Genomic DNA, 21,748 nt, shown 5'->3' with positions numbered 1-21,748 from the left:
CCAGATTAGATTTCTGTAACTCACTCTATGCAGGCCTACCCCTGTCTTTGATCCGGAAACTCCAGCTAGTACAAAATGCAGCTGCTAGGGTCCTCACCGGCACACCTTGAAGGGCCCACATCCAGCCTGTGCTGAGGCACCTGCACTGGTTACCAATTGCTGTCTGGATCCGGTTCAAGGTTCTGGTTCTAACCTTTAAGGCTTTACGCGGGCTGGGACCCACATACCTGAGGGACCGCCTAGTTCCCTATGCCCCCCGCAGGGCTCTGCGCTCTGCGAGTGAGAATCTTCTGGTTGTTCCCGGCCCTAGGGAAGCACGCCTAGCCTCGACCACAGCCAGGGCCTTTTCGGTCCTGGCCCTCACCTGGTGGAATGAGCTCCCGGGAGAGCTGCGGGCCCTGCGGGACCCTTCAACATTCCGCAGGACCTGCAAGACGGAGCTCTTCCGCCAGGTCTATGGTTGAGGCTGGGGCTGCTGGGGTACATCGACTGCTGTCCCCCGGGCTTCTTCTTGAACATCGTTGACCTCCTTCGCCTCCACCCCCCCTTTTTTAGGAATGGGGGTAGGAAGGGGATCTTATTATTGTGCCGCCATGTTGTGACATTTGGGAGTGGCGGGAAATAAATCGAAATAATAATAATAATAATAATAATAATAATAATAATAATAATAATAATAATAATAATAATAACCACCATACCCCAGCCTTGGAAGGAGCACCAACATCAGGGAAGAGATTTGCAGGAAACTTTGCAGCTGCCCTTCCTGATGTTTAAAGAGCTGGCTACCTGACCATTTCCGATTCGGCTGAATGAATTCAAGCTGAATTCTAAGCAGTCCAAATCTTCTTCCGCATGCACGTGCCTGGTAGTGACAGTTGACAGCCTGACCCATTTGTAACCCTGAGCCTGAGAGAGAAGTTTGTGATGTATAGGAGGCACTCTGCATGCGTGGAGAAGGGGCATCATAATCATGTGTGAATCTTATCTTTTTCTTTATCATAATTAAAAATGTCTAAACATTATTACAGATATGATCACTTATCTGCCTATTTCCATATTTTGGCAGCTATGAATCTCCTTGCACTAAGCTACAGTAGAAATATTTAAAGTAAATGATGTCATTAGAAGTACCAGACACTTGGGACCATGCACTCTGCCCAGAAGCAATTAAGCTCCATCAGTTTCATCCTGGGAGATGATATTCTAGAGGTTCTCAAAATGAAACACAGCCACTACTTTGCTGGCCTACTTGCCAAAGCTCACGTAACAATTCACTCTAAGAGCTTCTTTCTCACTTGCTTTTAATAGCACTTTTCCATATTTATATACCCAGGTGAAATTTTTAAACTTTTCTTTTCATTTCTTTTTTCAGCTGTAATTGTTACCTGACGGTAGAAATGCTGTTATGGTGCAATGACAGAAGTTTTTTTTTTTAACTACCAACTGGCACATGGAAGTTGACAGCTGACATTATACTTTCTAAAACATCCTCAAAAGCAGTGCAATCATGTCAATGGACAAATTTAAATTTGTTCAGACATATCCCAACAGCTGAAAATTGGAACTAGCAGCTGCTCAAGCATCTCTGATATGTAAGGTACCACCTTCTTGAAGTTGGCTCTGTGATCGTGGACTGGTCACACACACCATTGTATTCCTGGTTGCAATGGGCTTTGCCTCTAGTCCTCACATCATCCTTCTGTGGATCATTATGGTTTCCATTTTGCAAATGAGAGCTAAACCCAGCCAGATGTTCAACAGGCAGAGAGCTCTGACCAGCAGAAGGGAATGGAGCTGCAGATAAACCAGGGCATAGATTCCAAAGTTGTTGCAGGATTGCCTCATTTCTCTCCCAAGCCTCCAGCTGCAGCTCCCTGTCTTGTCAGCCAACCTGGCTCACCTGAGCCAACTAAGCAATGCCAGCTATATGCTGGAAGAGAGCTCCAGTCGAAAAGGCACCACACCATGTTAGCAAGACAGTTGCTGACTGCAGAAGATTGGGAGTCATCAGAGTGAGGATTAAGAGGCTGCTGAAAGCCTATATTAACTTGAGTACAATAAAATCAGAATCCAGTAGCCCCTTTAAGGCTAATAAAGATTTACTCAAGGTGTGACCTTTTGAGTGCAAGCACTCATCCTCAGGCTGGGAGGTCTGGGTTGTGGACACAACCTGTGCCCTGCTCCTTCTGCTGATGACCTTGGACTGCCTGAAGGAACCCTTGACTCACTGGACTGAGTTAAGACATTAATTGCATTCTGTCTGTCCGTCCCTTGCAAGTTGTCTGTGCTTCCTTCCAACAGAAAGCTGAGACCAATACAGGAGGCAAAGGAAGCAGCTGGCCTGTGGGAGATGGAGAGTGGGAAGGCACTGAGAATGAAGCAACTTACCAGCAGCAGGACCTTTCAGAGAGGGCAGCTTCCATCCAACAAACAGCAGGAAGGGGAAGAACAGGACAGATAAGCCCTACAATTGGCCCACATTGGAAGAGTGCTCTCTCCCTATTAGTGGCATACCATGAGGAAGGGCCAATCAGGTAGAGAGTGCATTGTCTGCAGGCAATTTGAACTGATTGGCCCTCATTAACAGAGTGCAAATAGAAATGATTGGCTCTCACCGGCAGTGTGTTGTCTTCTTATTGGCTGCACACTTCCAGAGAGGGCCAATCAGGTAGGGAGTGAGTTGGCTGCATGCAACTTAAACTTTATAATGTTTAGTGATAGTGATTATTCCATTGCATATGTTTTGGAGCAATATTATTTTGAGAAGGGAAACAGGTGACATTTTTCCCCCTTTACTTCTGAGAGGGGGGTATTGAATATTTTTTCTGAATAAGGGATCTCTGGATTCATACTTACTCTTTTGCCTGGCTTTTCTTTTGGATTGATTTGTTTTGGAAACTGATGCATGTATAAGCAAAAAAAATCTCCCGCTGGTAAATCTACTTCCAAACACTACTTATAAAAAATTTACTTGGAAATTAAGCTTTAACAAATCTAGTCAGACACAAAATTTACAGTTTGGTGTTGGGCATGAATATTTCTTTTTCTGTATGCATTTATGCCTAGCTGAGTGTGTTCTTCTGAGCAATTTCACCTACTCTTTTATTGCCTGGAGGAAGAAGACATGGTTGTAACTGATCAAAAAGGGCCGCTCATGAGGATATGGTGAACAGAATCACAGATAAATCTCCATTCTTTTTCATTTTCATAGGCAGTTGTTGTTTTGTGTGATGTAGCTGTCTTTTTAAATTCATTTTTGTCATTGATGCCATTTTTATCATTTAGGCATGGCATATTGATTTATATAAAATTGACAAAAACATCAGACTTAATGTTAAAATTTTATTTCATTGAGATGGTCAAAAGCAATGGCTCATCTAGCAGGTTCTGAAGGATTTTCATGTCACCCACCACCATCACTAAGTGTATTTCCTGCTGTTTTTAAATAATAGTTCTAAATTTAACTTTTCATTTCCCACTCAACAATCTCTTCCTGTTCCATAGCATCCTCATCGCATTTTTCACCTCCTGATTTCTCAGTGTGTAAATTAAAGGGTTCAGCATAGGGGTGATAATGGTATAGAACACAGCCACACTCTTGTCCGCTGAGAATGTGGTAGAAGGTCTCAAGTAAATAAAGATGCATGGTCCAAAATATAAGATTACTACAGTGATGTGAGAAGCACAAGTAGACAGGGCTTTCATGCGCCCTTCAGAGGAATACGTTCTCAGTGAGACAAGGATAACAACGTATGAAACGGTCAACACAATAAAACAGCCCAGAGAAATCATACCACTATTGGCAATGACAATGAGTCCCACAATGTAGGTGTCTGTACAGGCCAATTTCAATAAAGGGTGGACATCACAGAAATAATGGTCAATTTCATTTGGACCACAGAAAGGGAGAGGTGCAGTGAGAAGAGTCTGTACTATGGAATGCACAAACCCTCCTAGCCAGGAAGCCACCACCATCCAATTGCACACAGTCTTGTTCATAATCATTGTATAATGGAGGGGTTTGCAGATTGCAATGCACCGGTCATATGCCATCACAGTGAGAAGAAATATCTCAGTGCAGCCAAAGAAATGGACCCCAAACAGTTGCACTATACAGCCAACAAAGGAAATAGATTTCTTCTCCACAAGGAAGTCGCCAATCAGTTTGGGAGCAGTGACAGAAGGGTAGCAGATGTCTACAAAAGAGAGGTAGCCAAGGAAGAAATACATGGGAGAATTCAGATGAGGGCTACTCTTAACTGTGGCAATGATAAGTAGATTGCCAAGTATAATTGCTGAGTAGAAGAACAAAAACAGCACAAAAGAGGCTTTCTGTAGGTTCCAACTTTGGGTAAGTCCCAAGAGGATGAATTCAGACACGTTTGCATTTTCCATGTATTCAGTGTTGATGATGGGCTTCATTATACAATTGAATCACCTGTCATCACATATAACAACAGCTATCAGAGGGTTTTTTAAAATTATTTTTTCCTTAGTAAAACATTAACACTTTCATGAATCAGAAAGCAACTCTTCACAATTCTACAGGCTTCTCAGTCCAGTAACATAAAATACTTCACTCTGAGAATGGCCAAGGCAAAAATTATTTAATTTTATCAACTTTAAACATTTCTACTCACCAATTCTTGGGTGAAAATTAGAGAAACAACAGAACAGTAGAAAAATTCTTTGGAAAAATCACAATGATGGTACTAATCACCATACCTTGGAAAGCAAGTTCACTATTAACTTTTGTAAAACATTAAAATAGTTTTGTAAAACTTTTGTAAAACAAAAAACAGTAAGCACATAATATATTATATTTCCGTCAATACATCCATTTGCTTTACATAGCCTAGCTAACTCATTGTTAACTCATTCATTTAGATTGAGTGGAGACAATCTGTCTGGAAATGTATCAGTCCAAAAACCACCATGAACCATTACAAACAGCTGGAAAGTTTGTGCCGGTTGACCTGCCGTGAACGTCACTTTGAGAACCACAAAATAGACAAAATTCATCACAAATTTTCATCTGTGAGCCAGTTCATGTCCATCCTTATTCGGTAAATGATTATATTAATATGTTAATATAGATTAGCAGATTAATTGGTTGATGGGGGGTCATGTTCACACTTTTTTCATGCAACGGGTTCTGTCTCTTTAATATCTGTACATCATGCAGAAATTGATCAGGTATAGTTGGATGGCTACACTTACAGAATTCTTTAAGCAAATCTCACATTACAATGCAACTGAATGTAACAAGAGTCTTAACAGCAAATTCTCCTATACAAGGGAAATTGTCAGTACTCCAACATTTTACAATATACTCAGATACATATCCAGAGCTCTTACTCTACACAATAATATGGATCAGTGTTTACTTCAGAAATGATAAGAACAGCTGCTGGTGGTTCACAAAGTATTTGCCAAGCAAAAACACTTGTGTCAGTTCTGCAATAAGATGGGCAGGAGGATTCCCTACTTCACAGCAGGGTTATCATTTGACATGGAGAAAAATATCCTGTCTCTTTCAAATTAGAGATGTTATTTATCAGCAATGTTTTTTACCTCTGTGCCATATAAAGCTTCAGCTGCCTATTTCCAAGCCTCAATTACAGGAACAGGATATTTGTTTCCAGGTTTGTTGGTAACATTATCTTAGAAGAATGTAGAGAGAGCAGAAAATGAAACAAAGAAAGCAGTATGGATGAGACAGACTGTACATAAAATCAAAAGTAAGGGAAGAAAACAGATGGAAACCCATAATAAAGTGAGAAAGAGTTACTATGACTAATAGTAAAGTAACCAGAGTATAGGTTCTGTAGGTTCCAATTAAATCACTTACTGCAGATTGTTATCTGAATAACCTTTCTTGGATGGTGGCCTTTAGCTCTTAAGAGTTCTGTTTCAATGTCTTTTTACCAAGGTTTGCCAGAATTCTGTTTACTTCTTTAGTGAATGAATGATTAATGCAATCATAGCTTACTTACAGCTCTCTCTGCTCAAAAGGCTTCCAAGGTTCTTTCTCACTGTTGCAGAAGGAGACCAGTTATTTATTGGTGTATAAAATAATTGTTTGGACACAGTCTTTGGGAAAGATTTTCTCCCACACACCTTATTTTGAAATTAGAATGGAAATATTTAAACATCATCATGCCCTTTTAGGATGTCATTCATCTGGTTAATAAGCTCCCATGAGCATTTAGAAATTTCTCAGTAGGAACTAGTTCCTGAAGAAGCAACTCATTGTTTTAAAGGACAAGACACAAATTTTACTCAAATGTTTAATACATCATTACCATTGACCTTTCAGGTCTACTTTAAATTAAGTTTTGCAGTTTCTTATATGTTAAACTATGGAATTATTCAGATGTTCCTACAGAGGTGTGGAATATACTCTTCCACAGTTCTGTCACACTATGGTTCTTTCCCAAACAATTTATCATCTCACCAAGGTTCAGAACATCTATCTGGTGGTGATTCTTTCAAGATTATTTTTTATTTATTACAATAATTTAAATACCATTTTCTTCACACGGTGAATTCAAAGTAGTCACTACATATGTTTAATTGCACATCTAACAAAATCCTAACTGCAATGTGCTTAAAAACCATCATGATTAAGATAATAAAGCAGTAGAAATCCTCCAGCAAAATGACAATTACTGTACCATCCCAACCATAGTCTATTCAAGAAGCTAAAACACAATTATTGTTGTTGTTGTCGTTATTATTTGTTACTCACATCTCCCCGGAGGCTCGAGACGAGTTAGAGCAGATAAAAACCCAAATAAAAAACATACATTAAAATCCACAAAATAACCATGCACACAATTAAATTATAAGAAATCAAGATGCAGCAAAAAACACAAGCCTAAACTAAACCACCCCTTAATACCCCATCCTAGGAGTGGGGGGGGGGGGAGAAAGAGGGTGCCAATTGGTCTTCACTACTGCTGCTATATGGGGGGGGGGGTCAATTCATCCATAGGGATTTAATACACTGTCTTAAAGTTCTTCTCTAATAGTAGCCTATTCAAAAGCATCAGATTTGTACCAGAGGATATCCTGGGCTGGGCTGCCACAGAACTTTCTTCCTCTGGGAGGGCCCAGAAAGAGGTTACAAGCAAGAAGGAGTTCATCCACAAACTCTTACTGGGTTTGTTGCTGAAGAAGGCAGTGGTTCTTTTCCTGAAAATGATTTGGAGGCAATACACAAATAAGTGAGGTGAGATTTGAAGGTTTTGTTACAACTCTTCTGCTGCTGAGACCCTCTGAAAAGAATAATGGAAGGACCCCTGGACCTGGCCAGCTTAGCCGTATTTTATGTGATCTTAATCCACAGTGATATTTAAAGTGTCAGGACTGCTAAAAATGCTTATATACTCTCCTGTTGCACAGCTAACCTTGACAAAAGCATACGGCGTACTTTCTGCATTCCTTATAATACTAGATTGTAGGTGTCAAGACAGTGGTGGCTCAGGAGTGCATCTGATGGTAGGTTCCCAACTATATTTTACAAACCCAAGACAATATATTTTACCATCTTGGTGGTATCAGACCAAACTAGAGGGTTTTGTCATGGGAGGATGTAATAGAAGAAGAAAAGGGGAGGAAGATGGCAAGGAGATTGGGATTTTATTGGCAAGCAAGTAAATAAGGATTGATGACTGATTTCAAAGTAAAGATTTTCCAAGCAAGGACTCAAATGTTTACAGCAGTGGTCCCCAACCCCCGGTCCAGGGACCGGTAGCGGTCCGTGGATCAGTTGGTACTGGGCCGCGGCTCCTTGTCCTCCCCCCTGGCTGCTGCCTCGGAGGCTGCCCTGCCACTCTGCCACCAGCTCACCTTTGGTGTTCTCCAGCGACCGACATGGCTGGGGCTCCCCCTCGGTGTGGCACTGCGTGGCTGCTGCTGGCAGCAATTCCCAGCAGGCGATGGGAAGTCAGGGGCACCAGCGGGAAAGCAAGTGGAGCAGGGGCTCAGGTGGTGGCGCTGATGTCCCTCAGGAAGACTATCCCCCCCCCCGAGCCTCAGTGAAACTGTCAAGCGTTGACCGGTCCCCGGTGATAAAAAGGTTGGGGACCACTGGTTTACAGTGTGCTGGTAACTAACCATTTTACTAGCTTGGCAGACAATCCTAAACCTGACCGGCAAGAATTCATGGAAGAAAATGAGAAAGTGATAAATGTCCCATATGAACCAAATTTAGAGCTGAGTCATGAACAGAGTGAAGACAACTTTTTGCTCAATTATGCTGAGTTAACAGCCCAAATAGTTTTAATCATTATGAATAAAATGATGGATATCATGGAAGAGAAGACTACTATCTTCAAAAGTTGAGTTATTAATTAAGAGCAAGCAGCTGGAACAGATGGCAGCAGATGCTTCTCATTCAATTGAGCCCATGGAGCTATGTGGTAGGACTAGCCAGCTGAAAAGCCAGACACCTCGGGAAGTATGCAACACACACAAAAATTAAAATCTGCTTGACAGTTTGTCCTTACAAGGGATATATCCTCTCATGGAGAATGTTAGAGGAAGCAAAATGGTACCTCTGCAAAATCTTAAGGAGAGCAAGAAACTTCATTGATTTGCACTCAATAGAAACTATGAACTGTTTCAACCAATTCCAGAAGGTGTTGTCTACCTTTGGGTCTGTTAAAATTCCTTCTTTACTGCTTAAGATGAGAATAAGCTTGGGGCGCAATATGTGTATTTCACAAAACCATTATTACTCTGCTCCTAAAACCAGTCTCACAGAGGAGCATCACTGCATCTTTGAGTCAAACTAATAGAGGAAACCAGTAATAACAGATCCTTAGATGAGCTTATGAATAAGACATCACATTTAGATAACTCTGTTGAGCAAAATCGTTTGAACTCATTTAAAAATCTGCCTAAGATTGAACAAGATTCCATCACCTTTCACCTAAAGGTTCTCAGGGAGAACTTCTATAGCTGACACTGCCAAAATCAGTTTGGACTTCAATCATTCTATTCATTACTAGAGGCAAAGCCCGTTGTATCCAGGAATACAACGGGCGCTAGAGGTTGGCAGTGGGAAGAGGAAGGGGAGGAGTTGTCCAGTCTGTAAGGGCATGGGGTTGAATGTGTGTTGTGCGGGAGGTTGTGGTGGCATGGAGACAAATGAGGCCATGGGTGTGGAGATATGGGTATCAAGAACCTGTGATGTGGAATGTTCATTGAGTATGGGAGAGGACTGACCTTTGGGAATTGTGGCCTAGTGGTTACAGATGAGTTTTCCAGAGCCATGTCTTCAGATATGTGAAGGGGAAATGAGACTGGAGACTCTTCTTAGGGGGAATTACATGGCAACATGGAGATTACTGGAAAACATGGCGGTGCAGCTGGATACCGGGAGCTTAGGGCTCTGCCTGGCTTTTGGGTTATGAGAGCCCCTGAGCTTTGGGGCACTCTCCCTCATGCAATTTTGGGGGTTGGGGGTTAGTTCCAACCCCCCCCCCCTTTTATCAGCCTTAAAAGAACTAGCCCCACCAGGTTACTCAGTCCTTCACCAATCTCGGACTCATAAGAGGGGAGGGGGGTGACTATTTTAGTCTGGGAGGCTTTCTCCTATAGGGCTCTCCTGGCGCTGGAAATCGGTGGGGTGGAGTGTGTCGGTATTGGGTGGGACTCGGTCAAGAGTGTGGCTATCTGTCTGGTATACCATCCGCCCAATGCACCACCAGATGTCCTGCCCCGCCTGCTGGAGGCGGCAGGGGCCTGGGCATTGCAGTATCCCAGACTTTTGATCCTGGGTGACTTCAACATCCACATGAACACACCCTCTTCAGGACTTGGTGGGAACCTGGTGTCATCCATGGTGACACTGGGACTCTCGCAATTTGTTACTGGGCCCACCGATCATGCCAGCCACACACTCGACTTGATCTTCGGTGCTGGGATAGAGGTGGTACTGGATACAGCTTTAGCTGTGACGTGGTCAGACCACTATGTCCCGTGGGTCTGGCTCAAGATACCACCCCCTCCCCAGTTGGGCAGCAGGCATATTTTGGCCCGCCTACGGAGACTTATGGATCCACTTGGATTCCGGAATGCTCTGCAGGACCCTGGCGACTCACTAGCGGCCTTGGTGGAGGACTGGCAGTCCTGCCTGACGGATGTGATATATGAAATTGCCCCTAAACGTCCTCTCTGCCCACTGGTATACCGGGGCGCTGTGGGAGAAGAAGGAAATGAGACGACTAAAGCGAGTGTGGCGGAAGACTCACAATGAAGCTACGAGAACATCTTATCGCACGTTTATGAGGGTGTATGAGATGGCAATGAAAGTGACAAACTGTGAGTTTTTTGCCACAGAAATCGCATCCGCAATCTCTCGCCCAGCCCAATTATTTACGGTAGTTAGGTCCCTTACTGCCCTTGAGGGGCGGCAAAATAGTAGTCAATTGGAACTCGTCTGTGAGGCATTAGCAAGCTTTTTTGCAGATAAAATCGCGACGCTCCACAATGACCTTCCCACCACAGTTAATACAGTAAACGAACTGGAGGCCTGTTGGCCGCCTTTGGAGGTGACATTTGAAGGCTTCAGGTGGCTCTCTATATCCGAAGTGGACAAGTTGCTAGGGTCGGTTAGGGTGACCACTTGCCCCCTGGATCCCTGTCCATCTTGGCTCCTCAAGGGAGGTGGCCAGAGGATAGGAGGCCAACTCAGGGACATCATCAACCTCTCCCTGGATTCCTGAGAGTTCCCTGAGCAGCTGAAGGGGGCAGTGGTTCGACCTCTCCAGAATAAATCAACACTAGACCCGCGAGACCCTGACAGCTACCACCCAGTGTCGCATTTGGCGTTCCTGGGCAAGGTAGTTGAAAGGGCTGCAGTTGACCAGCTCCTGGCTTTCTTGGAGGAAACTTCGGCACTCGATCCATGTCAGTCTGGCTTCCATCCAGGCCCGACTACTAGCTGTCCCCCGAACACTTGGCCACAGTGATCCATACAACAGTCACCTCCAGAATAGATTTCTGTAACTCGGTCTACCCAGGCCTACCCTTGTCCTTGATCCAGAGACTTCAGCTAGTACAAAACGCAGCTGCTTGGGTCCTCACTGGCACATCTTGGAGGGTCCACATCCAGCCAGTGCTGAGGCAGCTGCATTGGTTGCCAATTGCTCTCCGGATCCGGTTCAAGGTTCTGGTTTCAACCTTTAAGGCCATACGTGGGTTGGGACCCACATACCTGAGGGACCACCTATTGCCCTATGCCCCCCACAGGGCCTTACACTCTGCAAGGGAAAATTTACTGGTCATTCTGGCCCTAGGGAAGCGTGCCTGGCCTCAACTAGGGGCAGGGCCTTCTAGGTCCTGGCCCTGACCTAGTGGAATGAGCTTCCAGGAGAGCTGTGGGCCCTGCGGGATCTTTCCACGTTCCGCAGGGCCTGTAAAATGGAGTTCTTCTACCAGGTATATGGTTGAGGCCAGGGTTGGCAAGATAGATCTACCGCCCCCCCCCCCCGGGCTCTTGAAGCAAACATCATCGAGACCTCCTTCTCCTCCCCGCTAGTAGTGGGGATGGAAGTCGGGTTTTTACTTATCTTTTTCTGCCCTGTTGGGAATGCTTTTATGTCTTTTAGTGGGGTTTTAAATGGGGTTTTAAGACACTGTGCCCTGCCACAAGCCGCAAGGGAGTGGCAGGAAATAAATTTAATAATAATAATAATAATAATAATAATAATAATAATAATAATAATAACAACAACAACCAATTCCTCACAGTTCTGCATTCAACATCATTTCCCTGACATAATATACATGGGGTAGTCACAGTACACAGGTGTCTACCCTGCTTCTACTGTCTCCATTTTTTTACTGTTAATAAAATGTTATGTGGCCAAATGCTTCTTTCACGGTTGCTCCTTAGAAGAAGAAGAGCTGGATTTTTGTACCCTGCTGTTTACTACCCAAAAGAGTCTCAAAGTGGTTTACAAACACCTTTTCCCTTCGTCTCCCCACAATAGACAACCTGTGAGGGATGTGGGACTGTGAGAGGTCTGAGAGAACTGGGAATGGGCCAGCAGGCTTCAGGTGTCTCAAAGCAGTTTCCAAACGCCTTCCCTTCCTCTCCCCATAGCAGATTCTCTGTGAGGGTGGTGGGGTAGAGAGTCTCACTTGGAAGATGGCAACCCTAAGAGGAGGTCCCTCTGTGCACAGCAGTCTTGACCTTAAGTCAGGTTTATGCACACCTAAGTAGTGTGGAATTCCAGAAGATGAATCTACACCAATCTTGCAATCTTACCTCTGCAATGTTTTCTTGACCTAAAATATGTAAGGAGGTGCTAGGTAGCTGTGTGGGCATTACACACTTTTGAGGCCCCACTTTCAGACTTCAAGGAATATGCTCAGACCAGGGACAGCCAACCTCCAGGTGGGGCCTGGAATTGCTGCTCATCTCTAGACTATACAGACCAGCTCTGCAGCCAAAAATGGCTACTTTGGAAGGGTGACTGTGTAGCATTGTATCCCCCTGAGGTTTAGGGAAGCCAGCCTCCAGGTGGGGTTCGAGAATCCCCTGGAAGTACAACTCATCTCTAGGCAGTTAGGCTGAAGTGAAAGCTCTCCCCCCCTCTCATGCACCCCTTCAGAAGGAATGCACATGGCCCCAGAAGCCACTTGGTTGCTTTGCTGGTGATGTCTGCCCTTCTGAAGCCTGAGATCTACTGCTGGCAACTGCAGTCCTGTTGTTGTCTTCAAGGCTAAGTCGTTGCCTAATAAAGGTGGATCACCTAGTTTTCCCCAAAGTCTCACTGTCTACTTTCCTGTAAAGCTAACTACACTTGAAATTCTGGGCCACTCATGTCTTTGAGTTCATAGGAGTTTTTATTTACCAGGCCAAGCTTGAAAAAAGTCACTTTAGTTCCCATGTCTCTCAAGCTAGTTACTTATACACTATTTACAGTTTCAGGCTGTAAATATTCTTTATTTAGATCTTCCCGAATTTTCCAGAATCGCAGGATTGATATTGGTCTGTCTGTCTGTCTGTCTGTCTTCTGCACCTCAAAATACAAACAGTTGCTGGTAAGGGCTGGCCAAAGCCCATAGCCCAGGAGGGGCCACAACCACTCCACCCCAACCACAGTCTGTGAACCTCTACCATCCTCTCTAGATCACCGTTCATCTCTAGATTATAATGATCAGCTCTGCAGGCAAAAATGGCTACATTGGAGGCCGGACTGAGGCATTGTACGATTTTAAGGCCTTCCTCCAAACCTACAGGAATATCTCCAACTCAGGGGTAGCCAACCTCCAGGTGGGGCCTGGAGAGCACCTGAAATTACAGCTCATCTGCAGAGTATAAAGATCAGCTGCCCCAGGCAGAAAGGGCTCCTATGGAGTTTGGACACGGTTAAGGAGAAGAAGCATTTAAGGTCTCCCACGCAAATTCTACTCAAGAACTGAACAATACAAAATTTCCCAAACAAAATTTTACCTCCCAAGGAATAGATCCAAATTTTGAACCCCCTTACCCTGCAGTTCCCAAATCCATTATTACAACAATGTTTTCCTCCCTTCAGATCTTAGCTCACAGCTTTTTAGTGATGAATTCATGGATTTGAATTTGGTTTCCCAGTGTGCCACCATTCTGTACTTTCAGCATTACGTATTCACCCTGCCAATTGCCCGCTGTCCCCCTCAAGTTGTCTCTGAGCAATCCAGATTTTTTTAAGCATAATCCTGAATGTGTTTTTTTCATTATAATTCAACAATTATATAAAAGGGGACAAAACAGGTAGTGAGGTTTCCTATAGTCTTCTCCGATGCCATGCACTTGCATTACATCTTCATTTTCCCTGCCCCCCTCCTTTTACCCTATAACTCCCCGTGTGTTTTCTTTTTTTTTTTTTACAATATAATGACATTATAACATTACTGCATATGCAAAAAAGGAGACTCCATCACTGATGAGGACACATTTAGTATGCTTCATAATCATGCTTTCCCACACTATGCATCCACCCTTCCTTTTACATTATAATGTTATAACATCACTGCAAATGCAAAAATAATGTATTACAATTTCTACTACTATGCCTGGGACAGACAGTAGGCTGACTGTCCTGTAATTTCCTGGTTACCCTCCTCTGGATGCCTTTTTTCAAAATTGGTGTAAAATTTAAATTTTCAAGTTTTCTGGTACAGCAACTGAATTTAGTGATAAGTTACTCGTAGGGGTTAATAGATCAACTATCTCCTATTTGAACTCTCTAAGAATGCTTAGGTGTATTCCATGAGAACCTTGTGATATTGTTTTAGGGCCCCCCTTCATATTTAGTTACATCTACTTTATCTCTAACTGAAACAGCAGGCACCCCAGAGCCCCCTGAGGTACTGGGCGGGATGTTTGGAGAGGGGGCTTAGCTCACTGCCATGTTATTGGGTGTTTTAACATTGTCTTAACATTGCTTTTATCTTTTTGTGGAGTGTTACTGATGTTACCTACTACAGGATGGTTTCGATAGTGGCAGGAAATAAATCTAAATTAAAAAATAAAAATAAAAACTGCCATAAGCTTTGCAAGCCAAGAAGTATGCTTCCGTGACCCATATCTACACATAAACCTCAATTAAAGTGACAGAGCATTTTTCTTTTTTATTGCATACAGCATACATTACAACCCTAAAAAGAATTCTACCCCTTCTAAGTTAAGGTGACCAGATTTTAACATTGGTAAAGCGGGACACCATAGACCGGGGGGGGGAGGTGTTCTTGATTAAAAATTTGGTCTATATGGAGCAACTAAAAGTTTCATAGAATGCATAGAACACAAAATAATATTGTAATATATATATTTTTTAATTTCAACATAAGTACAATTTGCCAAGTACCCCCAGATGTCCCTCCAAAAGTGGGACAATCTGGTCACCTTATTCTAAGTCTATTAGCTTCAATTAATTTAGAAAGGAGTAACTGCTTAGGAGTGTACTAATGTCACCACAACTATTTCTCACTTTGTTATGGACTTACCCCTTAGCATCAGTATGCATCATCAGTTGTGCAATACATATTAAATTTATGCTTAGTCATTGATTCTATTCAGCCTTCATTTCTGATCAATTTTCTGTACCTTCCAAAAAACAAGATCCAAACCATTTACAGATGACTGCAACGAAGATTTATTAATTTCTCTAAAACTCCATTTCTATGAAACACGTTAATTATTTCTATTCACAGTTGAACTAAAATAAATCTAAAGATCACATTTTTGTTTTCCCACTTGATATCAGTTTTCTACCCCATAATTTTTTCATGGCATTCTTTACTTCCTCGTTTCTTAATGTGTAGATTAACGGGTTCAGCATTGGAGTAATAACAGTATAAAAAACAGCCACTGTTTTATCTTCAGAGAAGTTACTGGAAGGACGAATATATGTAAAGGTGCATGGCCCAAAAAATAAAATCACTACCATGACATGGGAAGCACAAGTAGAAAGAGCTTTTTGACGCCCTTCTGAAGAGTGAGATCTCAAGGAGACCAAGATGACAATGTATGACACAACCAAGATGAGGAAACAGCTCAAAGCAATCATCCCACTATTAGCAACCACTATGATACCAACAATATATGTATCTGTGCATGCCAGTTTCAGTAAAGGGTGGATATCACAGAAATAGTGGTCAATCTCATTGGGTCCGCAGAACGGAAGCTGAGCCGTAACAAGAATCTGCACCATTGAATGCATAAAACCTCCTACCCAGGAGGCTGCCACCATCTGGCTACAAATTTGTTTGGTCATAATGGTGGTATAATGGAGTGGTTTACAAATTGCTATGTATCGATCATATGCCATCACTGTGAGAATGAAAATCTCAGTACAACCAAAGAAATGGACCCCAAAGAGCTGCGCTATGCAACCAATGAAAGAAATGGTTTTTTTCTCAACAAGGAAGTCTGCAATCATTTTGGGGGCTGTAACAGAGGAATAACAGATGTCTACAAAAGATAAGTAGCTCAGGAAATAGTACATTGGAGAGTTCAAGTGAGAGCTGAAAATTATGGTGATGACAATGAGGAGGTTTCCCAGCACTATGATTAAATAGAAGAACAAAAATAGCACAAAACAGATTATCTGCATTTCTTCATTCTGGGTAAGGCCCAAGAGGACAAATTCTGTTACATTGCTCATGTTCTTCATTACTGAGGAGGGATGCCTATGTAGATGACCTGCAATGACAAGTAATAAATATATTTAATATCTCACATTTATTGTGAGTGATTAAGTCTAATCCTACAGCAGAATGAGATGGTAGAATCCTGAGGTGGTAAGGTGGGCAGCAGCACTAATTCAGACAAGCACATAGGGAAGAAAGATTCCAAACCAGACCCTCCTTGCTGTGTTGATTTTCTGCTTCCTAAGAGGTTTTATTTTTACATGGCCAAGCATTCAAAGATGTAATTACCCACCTACAGTTTGAAAGGGCACTGTCCTCTGAACTTTACCAACTATTAAATGCGTAGACTAATGATCTGTAAATTCCTGAGTGAAACAGAGTGATGAAGCCACTATCAGCTACAATGAATATACTCTAGTGCTACATTCTTCCCTCTAGAGCAGGCTTTCTCAACCAAGATTTCATGAAACCCTGGAGTTTCTTGACAGCCCTGGAAGAGTTTCTTGAATGGGCAGGAGTTCGTTAATTTTTATATTTTTTAATGTGTTAAACATTTATCAGGTGATACAACTATATATGATTATGTTGACCTGCCCACCTCCCTATATGGCTAATGATGAACCTGGAGGGGGATGGAAGTAGAGGGACCCCAGGTGGGCATGTACATAGCCATGCTTCCCAACTATATTCTGCATGATCACCACTTCTGGGTTTTCTCAAAGCCTGAAGAGTGTTTCAGGAGTTCCCCAACAGTAAAAAAAAGTTGAGAAAGACTGCTATAGGGCTCAGCTTTGTCCTGTAGCTCTGGTGAAGTTCAAACAATTGTGCATATTTTCTTGCATTGTAACTTTTATTGGGATGATAGACACTGTTTGATTCTGCCCTTGTTAATCAGGTTCCCTGGATACTCTGGTGATTTTTTAGTTAATTTCCTACTTGCGCATTAAGGTACTACAATTTCTTATATTGTGGTAGACTTTGGTTATATAGTCATCAAGTTGTGGATATCCCTGCCTGGCATAGTGGAGAGCTTGGATTTCTTATGTTTCCATGATGTCACTATATCTGCTCTCTGTTTCCTTTTTTGTTTTATTGCTAGACAATTACTGTGAATTATTATTGTTATTGGTATTGTTATATTTGTTTCCCACTGCTATCGGAACCATCACACCCGTATCAGAACCATCACTGAATGAATGAAGAAGCAAGTGAGCAAGCAAGTGAGTGAATTCTTCCCTCTAATACCTAGCAACCAGCTGGGGAAGAGGAGAAAGGGAAAGGCCTGTGCCTCTTTGCTGGTATTGCACAGAAAGTGACACTATCACACCACTGACATCTTGGCAGCACTTTGGTATTTGGGCAAAAACTTCAAAGTAAAATTTGCTTCTACCACAGAGTTTTTGCCAAAAATACCAGAGTATCATCCAGATGTTATTGGTGTGATGATATTGCTTCCTGTGTGGTGTCAGCCACAAAGCCTAGGCCTTCTCCTGTTGTTTCCCTCCCCTGCCTCCACCAGTGGATCTGGAAACCCTACTAGTACTAGTAGCATTCTTAGTACTACTAGTTGTACTAGTGATACTCCTACCAGTACTAGGAATTTTAGATAATCAAATGTTCTGAATGCTTTATGGAAATGTATATGCTATAAATGCTTGAATGAAAGCTCACAAAAGCTTATGCCACAATAAATATATTAGCTGTTAAGATATTGCAAGACTCACTGATGTTTTTACAAAGAAAACTGCAAATTCTCTAGAATAATAAATTAAAGGAAGGCAGAATTCAGCATTTGTAAAACAAAGAACAGTTTATTTCTAAATATAATAAACATAAAGAGCCTCTTGTGGCGCAGAGTGATAAGGCAGCAGACATGCAGTCTGAAGCTCTGCCCATGAGGCTGGGAGTTCAATCCCAGCAGCCGGCTCAAGGTTGACTCAGCCTTCCATCCTTCCGAGGTCGGTAAAATGAGTACCCAGCTTGCTGGGGGGTAAACGGTAATGACTGGGGAAGGCACTGTCAAACCACCCCATATTGAGTCTGCCATGAAAACGCTGGAGGGTGTCACCCCAAGGGTCAGACATGACCCGGTGCTTGCACAGTGGATATCTTTACCTTTAATAAACATATTTGATGTTGATCATTCAATGAATCTTCACCTTCCCTTGCCAGAAGAAACTCCGAATGTCTTATATGGTTTTCACAACAACCGTGTAAGTTTCATTTGACTGAGAAAGAAAGTGACGCATTCAAGGTCACCCAGTTAGCCTGAAGACAGAGGATCTGGGTTCCCCTCCATCCTATTCTAACCATTACCACACTGACTCCCCTAATAAATGCAGTACCATTCATAACCATAACATACTCCAACTTGAATAAAATTCATAATCCAGAAATATTCGGTACTTTCGAGTCTGATAAGTAGACAGGAATGAACTATCAGTCACCATAATTGATCATAAAATGTGAAATGATTCTGGAAATACTAGCATTCTTAAAGTTAATACTTCCTTTGTGAATTTCTTAACAATGATATATGTCAAAAGGTTCACCGACCTAATATCTTCCTTACATTAACATCCAGAAATGATTTTGACTCTTTTCTTTATTTTTCTGTACAGAGGTTTAAATCAATTAAAGGGATTTGGGCTGCAATTCTATGGATGCTTACTTACCTCTAAGCAAACACATATAAGATCAGGCAACATGTTGACTGATCATTTAATTAAATCAGAATATATTTGCGTATCACCAATAGAGCAGGGTTTTGAGGGTATAAATTCAATCAATCAATAAAATACACAGGGACCATATAGTTCTTTAAGTGAAAAATTTTAAAAGTTAATGTTAAAAGCTATGTACTCATTTTTGAAATAAAGGCCATGTTTAATATTTACTTTTCAACCAGTTTGAAAGCTGCAGTATGGATTATCCCTAATGCTATGATATAGAATAGATTAATCATTTTCGGCAAGAACAAGGAAGGAGGAAGAAGAAATGTAATCTGGTTGCTGTTTGAGTATTTAACTGTTAATATTGAATGAATAGCAAGATTGTTGGGAAATTAAATAGCTAAAGCGGGTTTTTAAAATAAAGAACAAAGATTTAAAATTAATGTTCACAGAAAGGCAAATAAATCAAATGAATACAAAATTCATTTGTATTCAATTTATTTGTATTGTATACAAAATTCAGGCCTCTGAGAGGCCTGAACATGTAAGCTGTACCAGAGAAGTATTTTCCCCCTGAAATATGCTGGGCTACAGCCCTGTACCCAGATATCATGTAGAATGAACACATGAAGGAAGTTAAGGATCATACCCTTGGCCCCCAACCCCAGCTTTGACATATTTATCTTACTACCTAGCCATTTCTGTAGGAAACAGCATGCCATCGGCTTTGTATTAAAGGCTGACTAGGTTGACGTTTGAAAGCAGGGCCAGAAGCTGCCATGTATCTCCCTCTCCACATATTCATCCTGCTCAGCTACCATCTCCTAGACCATTTATGCACTGGGAACTTCACTGCCCTGGCTCCTGTGCAGGAGCACAAATTTGGGGTGGGTGAGGTGCGCCAAGCTAAATGTTCCCCCATGTCGGTGCAGGAAGAGATGGGGCAATCTACCACGTCTAAAATTCCAGCCTGCAGCCTGGCATAAAACCTCCAGTGCATAAATGGTCCTAGTCACCTGCCGAGGCCCAACTTTTTATTTGTTTTTTCTGATCTCCATTTGGTTTCTGCTGGCCTCCATTTTTCTTCACAAAACAGCTACAAAGAGAGTTTTAGCACAATTCTGCAATAATTCTTGCAGACACAAGATCATGATATACAGATATAATCCACATGGCATTCACAAAAGGAATGGAAAAAAGAACAGGAGAAAGATACCTAGGACTGCCATACTATACCACTAGATACTAAGGGCGTTTCCACTCCTAATGGGATCACAAGAAGGCTTGTGCACAAAGGGCCCAATTCAGCTGCCTCAGCTTTGGCACCCTTGAAAGTCAATGACACCATAGACTATAATAGGAAGATATCATTCTATTAACACAGCACCAGGTCCAATAATGAAATGTGTTTATTTCCATCTGTGGGGGACAAAGGGGAGATTTTTGCCTCCCTAATTTCCTGTCTCACACTCTCAGTTGGTCCTCCACACTGTTCATTTGGGTTCACTGATTTGCAAGAACACAGTTTCAGGGGGAACAAAAAGCTTTGGTGGGGATGGGGGAGATGCCTTTCTCTAATGCAGTGCTACTCTCTGTTGAAGTTCCCAGAACTTTGTTATCAATAGGTCCTAAAATTCTTTACAACATTTAGCAGGGCAAGGTTTTCACAATATACATTTCCAATGAAATGTTTTCTCAGAAAGGATGGAAATTTACAACCACAGTAGTGGTCTGGTATAAAAACAGATTACTGTAACTTTATCATTTGTATATATAATGATCAGTTTGCAAGATCTGAGCAATGCTGTTAACAATAGGATGCAATGAAAACTTACTAGAAAATCTTATCTATTATTTCTTCTATTTCCCAATGCCGTTTAAAAGTAATATACATATGTACTGGTGATACAATTGATGGTAATACAATTGATAATGAAAGACAAGTGGAATGAAAGACAATTAAAGTGGAAATGTCTTAAGGTTCACAATATTTGCAACTTAGCATATGAGAAAACTGGTGTCAAGAAATGTGTTGAATTATAAAGCGTACATGATGCATTTTAGTCTCACATCTTTCATGTGGACTGTACTGATATTAGCCTGGTAAATGTTATTGTTTTTAATGTTACTATTATAAAAACCTGTTTGTGGATAATGAAGAAAGCCAACAGAAATAAAGCTGAAATGTGGTGTTAAATGAAAGAGTTTTACGGATACTGTGGACCACATCAGTTATGCTAATTTAATAGGTTCAAAAAGAGAAAGGAGAATAAATAAACCAAAACTCTAAATAGTTCCCCTGTATACCCCCTTCTTCCCTTAAAGGGACCATTTTCCAGCATTTTTCAATCTCATTTATTCCAGGTGGACAATTTAGCATGTGCTAAATACATACATTATGATTATAATATTAAGTGCCCCTTCTTGAACAACATACCTTGTTCGTATGTGAAGTTTTTTGAGAGCTTTCTTTCAGGTTGCGTTTGCAGTTTCTCACTGTTCCTGACACAGTGTTAGAAGCAAAACATTTCTGGATGATACACAGCTTTACACAGCCTGTTCTGTGTTGTGCTACTGGTTGGTTAACTGATGAATACCTGTCCTCAAAAGAACAGTGGATTTTTTGATTATATGCCTTGACTATTAATATAGCAGCTAATTAATTAGGTATCAAATGAAGAATGATCAAAGTCTTTACAGGGTGTTTTATATCCATACATCCAAAAAGGCACTTTTAAAAATCTTCCCTGTTATAAATGTTTTGTTGGTCTTCATCTCTTTCTGCATAAAATCTACCAACTAACAGCATCTTTGGGGAGGGGAACAGGAGGGTGAGGATGTATAACTATCCTGTTTTGCAAAGTTATAACACAAATGTTGTGTCACACAAATAATGGTACACAGGGGTAATAAGGTCC

At 41.8% G+C, this 21,748-nt stretch overlaps 2 protein-coding genes across 2 annotated transcripts; both read right to left on the bottom strand.

The window, feature by feature from the left end:
- Positions 1-3,471: 3,471 nt before the first annotated feature.
- On the bottom strand, positions 3,472-4,410 carry LOC143828691 (olfactory receptor 4S2-like). The gene has a single exon (XM_077318932.1). It carries the CDS (start codon positions 4,396-4,398, stop codon positions 3,472-3,474), a length of 927 nt encoding a protein of 308 aa, XP_077175047.1. The 5' UTR covers positions 4,399-4,410.
- Positions 4,411-15,133: 10,723 nt separating this feature from the next.
- Positions 15,134-16,184, bottom strand: LOC143828690 (olfactory receptor 4S2-like). The gene has a single exon (XM_077318931.1). It carries the CDS (start codon positions 16,179-16,181, stop codon positions 15,243-15,245), a length of 939 nt encoding a protein of 312 aa, XP_077175046.1. The 5' UTR covers positions 16,182-16,184; the 3' UTR covers positions 15,134-15,242.
- Positions 16,185-21,748: the final 5,564 nt, after the last annotated feature.

This window comes from Paroedura picta, chromosome 2 (assembly GCF_049243985.1).
Source record: "Paroedura picta isolate Pp20150507F chromosome 2, Ppicta_v3.0, whole genome shotgun sequence".
Lineage (NCBI taxonomy): Eukaryota > Metazoa > Chordata > Lepidosauria > Squamata > Gekkonidae > Paroedura > Paroedura picta.
Note: the sequence above shows the minus strand (reverse complement) of the source record. Positions and strands in the feature narration are given on the sequence as shown.

What these genes read in the sequence shown, in the direction of transcription:
- LOC143828691 (XM_077318932.1), bottom strand. Translation starts at nt 4,398, where the DNA reads ATGGAAAATGCAAACGTGTCTGAATTCATCCTCTTGGGACTTACCCAA.
- LOC143828690 (XM_077318931.1), bottom strand. Translation starts at nt 16,181, where the DNA reads ATGAAGAACATGAGCAATGTAACAGAATTTGTCCTCTTGGGCCTTACC.